This window comes from Marmota monax, unplaced genomic scaffold, assembly GCF_021218885.2.
Source record: "Marmota monax isolate L192 unplaced genomic scaffold, Marmota_monax_Labrador192_F-V1.1 WCK01_AAM20220418_F8-fsc00082, whole genome shotgun sequence".
Taxonomy (NCBI): Eukaryota; Metazoa; Chordata; class Mammalia; order Rodentia; family Sciuridae; genus Marmota; species Marmota monax.
The window spans coordinates 3,625,431-3,634,222 of record NW_026695207.1 but is presented as its reverse complement, the minus strand read 5'-3'; the positions used below and the strand labels follow the sequence as shown (position 1 = coordinate 3,634,222).

General features: G+C 46.7%; 1 protein-coding gene across 2 annotated transcripts; it reads right to left on the bottom strand.

The window, feature by feature from the left end:
- Nucleotides 1-1,855: 1,855 nt before the first annotated feature.
- Nucleotides 1,856-7,934, bottom strand: Med10 (mediator complex subunit 10). 2 transcript variants are annotated; one of them, XM_058574510.1, is made up of 5 exons: nucleotides 7,725-7,934; nucleotides 7,171-7,254; nucleotides 4,545-4,647; nucleotides 2,423-2,496; nucleotides 1,856-2,270 (listed from the first exon to the last, which is right to left on the bottom strand). In XM_058574510.1, exons 1-5 carry the CDS (start codon nucleotides 7,844-7,846, stop codon nucleotides 2,252-2,254), a joined length of 402 nt encoding a protein of 133 aa, XP_058430493.1. In that variant the 5' UTR covers nucleotides 7,847-7,934; the 3' UTR covers nucleotides 1,856-2,251. The 2 variants fall into 2 exon arrangements, with proteins under 2 accessions (XP_058430493.1, XP_046286368.1); XM_046430412.2 differs by lacking the exon at nucleotides 2,423-2,496 and having other exon boundaries at nucleotides 7,725-7,925.
- Nucleotides 7,935-8,792: the final 858 nt, after the last annotated feature.

Here is an 8,792-nt window from a genome sequence, read left to right as displayed (position 1 = left end):
GCGTGTGGTGAGCTGAAGGAGAGCAGGTGAGTCGGGCAGGCCAGGTGGGCGAAGGCACACACGGGTGCCCCTGGAGGATGAAGACCAGTGGGAGCAACACAGGACAGTCAGTAGAACTAATCCAGGAGACTGGCTTTGCTTCAAGGGCAGGTGGGGGGACAGAGGGAGGCGAGGACAATGAAAGGGGACGGAAGGTGCTGCCATTTCCTGGGCATGTGAGGTGAGGCGGCTTCAGTCCATTTTGGGGGAGTTTGAGGCACCTGCAGAAGTCCTGTGGAGAAACAGGAAGTTGGGTGGTTGGGTGAGTAGAGCTCACTTGGGAGGCTTGTGTGGCCTGCAGTGAACCCAGTACCTTGGTCCAAGACTTAACTGGAGTAAACAGATGGATGAGCACCCAGGGACAGGGAGGACCACGAAAGCCACCTGAGAAGACCCACCCTGAAGGTGCATGGAGTGCTCTAGGTGGCAAGGGGAGGAGGCTCCTTGGTGGTCCTGCCTCCAGCAGGCAGATCAAGCAGACCCCTACTCGATGTTTGTAATTTACAAAAGGTTTTGAGCTGTTTCTTGGAGATCTCTCTGTATCTGCATACTTTCCTCATTCCTTCTAATCAAAGCAGAGCACTCCATCAAATGATGAGCCACATTTATCTAAGTCACTCTTAACATTCATTTTTCTTATTACAAACAATGTAAAAAAAAAAGAAAAATAACCTGTTGTGGTTTAGATAAGAGGTGTCCCCAAAGCTCACCACTTACAAGACAACGCAGGAACATTCAGGGGCAAAATGATCAGAGCTGTGACCTAATCAGTGGAATGACCCAATATGGATTAACTGGGCGTTAACTACAGGTAGGCAGGGTGTTGTTGGAGGAAGTGTGTCACTAGGAGTGTGCCTTTTGGGTTTATATTTTATCCCTGGAGATGTCTGCTTCCTGGCTGCAACTTCCCTCTGCCATATCCTTCCAAAATGATGTTCTACTGTCACCTCGGGCCCAGAGCTACAGCTGGCTGACCGCGGACTAAACCTCAGAAACCATGAGCCAAAATAAACTTTTCCTCTAAGTTGTTCTTGGTAGGTCTTTTGGTCACAGCAACACAAAGCTGCCTAAAAGAATCTGCCTATTCCTCTATGAGGTTATCTTGGATTTTCAGACTCCAGAACTGAGAAAATTAGTTTCTCATGTTTAAACTACCTAGCTTGTGCTGTTACAATATCCTTCAATCTAAGCAGACCCAGAATCACTAGGAAGCAAATCAATCATGCAGATTCTCAGCTCCATCCTAGAGCCTGTCTCTCGACAGGTCTGAACTGAAACTCTGCCCTTGTAACAAGCCAGTCTGGTCAGCTGGAGATGCACCATAGTAAGGCCGCAGTTCTCAAGGCCCAATCCAACTAAATCAGAAGCTGCAGTTCAGCAAAACTCTGTGATCCCTGAGCACACTGGAAGCCACACTGCAAGGCCCTGCAGGGCATTCCCCACAGTGTCAATAAATCTGTACTCTTTAGTGTCACAACCTCTATAAAGGAGATTGTAGGGGAAAAAAACCAGAATTTTGTATTTCACATTAGCTTTTTCTGCCTAAATAACAGATTGTTTTATGAATATTACTAATAGTTTAGAGGAGTAATAATTGACGATTTATAAGATATGCCATTCTACCTTGTACAAAGCTATAAAATAATTACATGAAATGAGCTAACGACTCAACTTTATTCTATGCATTTGTCTAACTGAAATCCATGAAAACAGTTACACACTGTCTATGTACATCTGAAAGTGTAAAATTTTTTTAGCTTTTTGATACCATAATAAAATGAAACAGAAAAGAGTCCATAAAAAGGAAAATAGCAAGTAGAATTTTTTGAACTTTTAATTTACTGATCACACTTAACATTTCCAGGATTCCCCCTGGGCCCTTTGCCCACTGAGAGAATGAAAGGAATCACTCTGAGGATGTGGGACCACAGTCAAGGGCTACAGAGACAGAGGGGCTCCGCTCCACTTCTCGTCCAGCCCCAGAATCCCACGAGGTCTACCGACAGGGACAGCAGGGGTGGGGACAGGTCCAGGGCCAGTCCACACTGGCAGGAAGGCACCATCAGTGCGGACAGTCATGGCCTCCTGCTGGCTTGGTCCTGGTCCGTCAAGGACTTGGGGTCTTCGCAGGTTTAGGAAGGCGGGTGATCCTCACCCCGGATGCTTCGGTACTTAGCCATATCTTCTGGAAACACTTTAGAAAGTTCTTGAATCAGCAGGCTTTTAAATTTCTATGAAGAAAAATACTGTCAAAAAATCTGCCCTATCATCCAAGTTAAAGGTCACACGATCCCCTATGATCCCTCAAATTCAACTGGGTCCCCAGAAGAGTGGGAACAGGGCTTCCTCCATTCAAGTGGGTGGTCCCTGCACACGTGCTCACCTTCCATGAACACAATTCCTGGAGAGCCCACCACAAGAGTGTCTGCAGCCATGCTGAAGGCACACTTCACCTCCCTGAAAAGGTAACGCCCCTTTAAAACAACTCCTCACTTCATGCCCAAAGAAAGGAAAAAGTACTTCTCAGCAGGAGCCAGACACACAGGCGGAAATGTCCTCTGTAGACAGCAAGGTAACAGGGATTTAAAATAATATTTAATTAAGCAATTACTTACTAGAATCACATCAAACTCACTGTGTGCAAACAGCTCCAAGAGAAGCTTTCAGAGCACCAGAAAATACATTATCTATGCAAGCCCCACGGCTTTCTGAGCCTACGTTATCAGCGTAACATTTGCTTTTAAACCCAAAACTAAAAGCAATTAAATCTGCCAGTATCTCAAGACCTTTATTCTTAGGAGCTATACCAAAAAGGGGCATGAACACATTGCCATTTAAAAATAAATTTTTAAAGGAGCTCTTCATTTCAACATAGAATACTTACTAAGAATCCTCTGAACCACAGAATCATAAACTCAGGAAGTGTATCAACAGCTGGGATCCAAACAAAAAAACAACAGAAAGCATCCATGTCACCCAAGTACAATACTTATCATAGTGTTGAAATGAAGAGCTAAACTATTTTAAAATACAACTTATTTTAAGTTTAAATACATATTCCACTGGAGAAGTAAAAGCCACAGAACTGTGACCTGAGACCTTCACAGATCTGAGAGCTGACAATGAGCAGAGATGCAAGGGAGAGGTAAACCACTCGGCCTCGTGTGTCACTGACATCAGCAAGTCCTTCAGGGCCCCGAGGCAGAGTTTAACAAGTGCCCAATGGGGCTGGGAGCACGGAGCCCATGGACCAGCCACTGTGCTCTCAAAAGTGACTTCTGATGGTCGGTAAAACTCATTCACCCTTGCTCAGGGGAATAGCACCATCGAGCCATCACAACTTGCTACTGATAGAAAGCTGAACCATATCTGGAAGGAAGCACAAAGTTCAATAGCTCCCCAATCCCAAAGGACAAGATGGAGGAAGCTGTGGGCTCCAAACTAACATCTGCCTCCAGGGCCATTTCCCACCTGTGGGATGACTGGACCAAGCCCTGGGAAGCTCGACAACCAGGCAGAGGTGCTGACACAAGTATCCTGACAGAGCCCTTCCCCTCACTCCTTCCACCCAGCCAGAGCCACATGGGCACAATAAGCCCCTCTGACCCACCAGCCTGCACACATCAGACACACCAGGTGACACCAGGTGAGCCAGGGTGGCACCAGGTGGGCACTGGGCAACACCAGAAAGAGAACATACATGTCCTACAGTCCCGGAGCTTAACCAGCAGGCAGAAGAAAGAAAATAGAAGAAATAAAATGCAAACTCAACAGCACTCTCGGGTAAGAAATTTTAGAGAAAAGCCTCTCACAGAAGATGAAATGAGCCGAGGTCAGGAGAGTCCCTTGTGCAAAAAGAGCTCGAGAGAATTTCAGCCAAGGAAGCAGCTGGAGGAAAGAGGACAGGGGAAAGCAGTGTGGGGGCCAGCATGCAGACCAGGCAGGGCACTGGGGGCCAAGGACAGGAGGCCACTGCAATCCAAACGCAGATTTAAACACCAACTGAGCTATATTTCATGTTCAAGATGCAGTGGTCTCCAGATGCCGTCAAGACAAATAAAATCTAAGTTCTCCACAGAAACGTAAGGAACAGTAAGAAGGATTTGGAGGTTGGGAGCTGGAGACAATCGCACGAGAAAGGTAAGAAAATATTCAAGAGTCCTCTGAACCACAGAATCATAAACTCAAGAAATGTATCAACAGCTGGGATCCAAATGGAAAAACAACAGAAAGCATCCGTATCACCCAAGTGCAAACCTGGCATACTGAACAAACTGACCTGTTCTTTCTTAAATGCAGACTACAATTTGGTTTTGTAAATTTTGTTGCTACCACACCGCTCACTGATATTTAACTTAACTACCTATCATAGCATCTTAACGGTAATGCCACGAACAGCTGCTGTTCTACCGAGCATGGAAAAGGACAAGCCTACCAGCCAGACTTGCTACATACCTCTTTCCAAAGTATGCCCTGGCATTTTCTGCTCTTCATGCCAGTCTTACCTTCATTGTGTCAATCTTGCCTTTAACTTGCTCATTTTTGGCTAAAGCCCTCTCCAGGCACTCTTTGGTGTAGAGTTGGGGGTTTCGACCTTGATCTATGTATCTGGAAACAGGGAATATCTCAGTTAGCATTCAGATGGTGACACCTACTCTCAGTTTTCTGGGGACTATGGAAAAAAAAAGTTCACTACGTATCTTATGTATGTCTTCCTATGGCTCTGCTTAGACAAAACTGAGGAGTCAAGGAAGCAGGTGAATTAAGATTTTCTCATTTCCATAGCATCTCATATTATTTCTTATAACAGCTTAGGAAATCAAGCAATGCTCTTTATAAACACAGGAAAGCTGCATAAGCCATCCCCACTTCACATCTGTTTAGCATTTGTATTATTCAAAATACTTTCATGCTATTTGCTTTTTGATTCCACAACAGCCTGAGGTAAGAAAGGCTCTTTCTTCTTTCTTTGGGATTGAATCCAAGGGCATTCTGCCTCTGCTCCACTCCCAGCCCTTTTTAAAAATTTTATCTCAAATGGCAAAACAGAAATGACAAGTTCTGGAAACCTCATTTTACTGTGATGTTTTTGAAAAGATGTAATGAAAGAAGGATAATTCATTTAGAATTGCAGTTAATATCCATCCATTTCTCAAGGAAAAAAAAAAAAAACAACAAAAAACAGGAAGCCTTGACAGGATTCCACAGAACAGGGCTGATCATTCTACATGTCCTAAATAAACAGCCATCACATCAACAGCAAGGCCCTACTCAGGCTGGGCTCTTCTAAGACCCAAGAGATGAATCCCACTTCTGCCATTTTGGGTTAAACATGAGGTGTCCCCCAAAAGCTCACATGTGAGACAACACAAGGAGTTTACAAATTAACTAACTGGATTATGAGAGCCTTAACCTAACCCATGCATCAATCCACTTGAGTGGATTAACTGCGGTGACTAGGGAGGCGGGGTGTGGCTGGGGAAGTGGGTCACTGAAGGAGTGCCTGACGTGCCTCTGGGGTATATATTTTGTTACAGGGAGCCAAGCTTAGTCTCTCTCTTCTTCCTGGTATCATGTCCTGAGCTACTTTCTTCCTCCATGTCCTTCCACCACAATGTTTTGCCTCCCCTTGGGCCCACAGCTATGGAGTCTGCCATCTGTGAACTAAGATCTCTAAAATTGTGAGCCCCAAATACACTTTTCCTCCTCTAAAATTGTTCTTGTCAAGTCCTTGGCCACAGCAGTGAAAAGCTGACTAAAACACCTGCCAACACACAATCTCAAGGTTCCGTGTAGGAAAGGTCATTCTACCTTTGCTACGGTCCGTCCATGTGTGTCCTAAAGAACACTCCTTGGGCCTGAACTCCTCCTACACTGTGCACACCTCAACTTCCAGCATCTGCTACCGAGAGCCACAGGCTGTCCACCCTCTTCTTGAGACCCCAGGTCAATCTCTTCAGGCCCTCTGCCCTTAAGTAATCTTGTCTCCTCTACCCTCCTTTCATCAGAAGACCAGTCATCACTGGCATTTGTCACTATACCCATCCCAAGCATTCAGGGCTAGAGCAACACTGAGAAGGAGGCTTCAATTAGCAGAGTTCACAAGCAGGAAGCCACTGCCCAGGAGTCCAGAGCAGCACCACGCACAAGCCCTTCAATCCACCTGAAGGCATAGGCCTCAGTGGTGCTGAGGACAGGTAGACTGCACATGGCACCTGGTTGGCAGCTAAAGGATGGAAGGGAGGCCACAACACTCAGCCTCTATGTCCTGTCTGTGTAGGCAGCTACTGAGTGGCATTCTAACTAGAACTTTTATCTCCGACCTTTCTGGATATAAAACAACCATAATGTTCCCTTTATTGTTCAAGGATATCAAATGTAAGTTTTGCTACAAAAAGTACAAGAATTCTTATTCCAAAGCAGCACAGGGAGGGAAAAGCTACACTGCATAGAGAAAATGATACTAGTGTGGAGGCGCAGGCCTGGGATTTAGTCTTAACTGAGACCTTCACTAGCTACACAACCTATTACAGTTACTTATCAGTTCTTGTGAGGATAAAATCAGGGCTGTGACAAGCCAGTGTGATAAAACCTGAATTAAAATCCTAAGCAATTTATGTACTGAAGGCATCCTCCAAGCCACCGCTGTGACAGGTGCTCATCTCCAGCAGCAACCAGCGAATACCTTTCCCACAGAACCTGGACTGAGACCTTTACCTTCTTCCCAACAGAGGAGGTATCACCATCTCCCAGAACCAGCACAGCACAGGCGGTTTAGGAAAACCAGATCACACTATTTTTCATGCAGTTTCTAGCTGTAATTTTTTTCCTCCTAATTCATAACGTAGCCCACATAAGACATTAAGTTATGGGTTGTTCTTTAGCCTAAACTTTTTAGCAGAGGACTTGGAAGTCTACAATGCCTTTCACATATTCAGTAACCTTTTATTTTTGTGTAGTACTTTTTTCAACAAGAACTTTTTTTTTAAATTTCTAAATCCCATTAGTATATCAAGCTCTAGGCTCTTTCAACAGCAAATGCCCATGCACTAAACTGCTGCAAGCTCAAGTCCTCAGTGTCACAACTCAACAAGATCCCTACCCAACATTAACACGAGGAATGATACTTACTCAAAAACTTCTAAAGGTACAGTAATGTCGTGAAGCTGCTGCCTGCACTTATCTATATCCTGTAGGCCGGTAACAATGAAATTCCTGGGGGTAGGTAAAAACGGGGCGTTAGTTTAACTCAGAGGAGGCCTAGGCACCACCCACCGGGCCGCCGGGCCGCTTCCCGCATCTGCAGGGTCCCACGTGGATCAGGCCCCCTGAGACCCCTCCGGAGTCATAAACACCCTCCGACACTCCCGGGCTTCCCACTGCACAAGAACCCGGCGACGCAGGGGGCGGGGAGAAAACCAGCCTCGCCCGAGAAACCACCGTCCACCAAACCGTGCGGACGGCCCGGCCGGAGGGAGAGGGGCCCGACCCTGCCCGACGCCGGGGCGGCGGGTCGCCGCAGCCGCCTGCCCGGCCGGGGAGGCCCCCCGCCCCGCGCCCCGAGGCCAGCAGCCCCCCGCGGGGTGGAGCAAGCGCAGCGCCGTCGGGGGCGCCCGGGGGCAGAGCCGGACCCGCCCCCGCCGCACGGCCCCCGAGGGCCCGCGGCCACGCCGCCCGCCACTCACAGCTTCTGGTGGAGCCCGGCCTGGCTGCTCGGCTGGAAGTCGCTGACGATGATGCCGAGCTGCCGAATGTTCTCCACGAACTTCTCCAGGTGCTCTTCCAGGTGGTCGAACTTCTCCGCCATCGGCCCGGCCGGACCGCGCCGCCGCAGCCCCCGCCCGCTCCGCGGTGTGCGCGGCGCGGCTCCCCCACTTCCTGCTTCCGCCCGGGCCGCCACCACTTCCGTTTCCTCTGGGGCTGGAGGAAGGGAGAGGAGGCGGGGCCTAGGGGGCGGGGCCTCAGCTGGGCAGTGACTCTAGACTGCAAAGCTGCCCAAGTGGGCTGCACCTCTAGGTATGGGTCCTGAGTACCACTGAGCCCTCGGGTTTGCAAAGATGGAGGGTACCTGAAAATACTAACGTAGGCTTCACGTCAAAGACTGATTTTAAAGAAGAGAAGTCATACATACCAGGTATTAATGGAAAGCTCTGCAAAGGTAAAGATAGATACTAATGGAAATGAAAACCATTCCATTAGTTCTCTTTCTAGTTGTATCAGAAGCTAGAAAGATGAACAGTAAAGCAAAGTGACAGTCCAAAAGACGAAACAAAGAGACATGCTTTTGGCAAGCCTCCTGGGGAAAGGAGAGAGAAAAGAAAAACTGTATCCATGAGTGAAGGACATAATGTAGTTACAGTGAAACCTGATAGTTCCTAACTTTGGAAGATTACAGGATGTGGACTATTTTCTAAGAAAGTCCCAAGTTTACTGAAAGAAAGTAAACTTAGAAAATTAGAATAGATCCCAACCTTTCCATAAACTTGTCAGTGGAAAATAAAGAAAAAGCATAAAATCTGATACCTGGTAGTTTCTTACACAGGTTTAAAAAAAATAAATAAACAACAAATAACTTCAAACTTACCCAGATATTTTCATACTACAAAAAGAAGAATCACCACCAAGCTCATTTTTAAAGGGTAGCATGGTTTTGATGTGAAAATAGACTTTGAGGACAAGAAAATAAAACCTTCCTTATGAAGGTAGAGGCAAAACTCTTAAATAAAATCTTACTGAGTGGAATCAATTATCAT

Coding starts and splice junctions, on each gene's coding strand:
- Med10 (XM_046430412.2), bottom strand. CDS start 7,846: ATGGCGGAGAAGTTCGACCACCTGGAAGAGCACCTGGAGAAGTTCGTG. Junction 7,255..7,724: donor GCCGGGCTCCACCAGAAGCT/GTGAGTGGCGGG, acceptor ACCTACCCCCAG/GAATTTCATTGTTACCGGCC. Junction 4,648..7,170: donor GTACCTTTAGAAGTTTTTGA/GTAAGTATCATT, acceptor CCCTGTTTCCAG/ATACATAGATCAAGGTCGAA.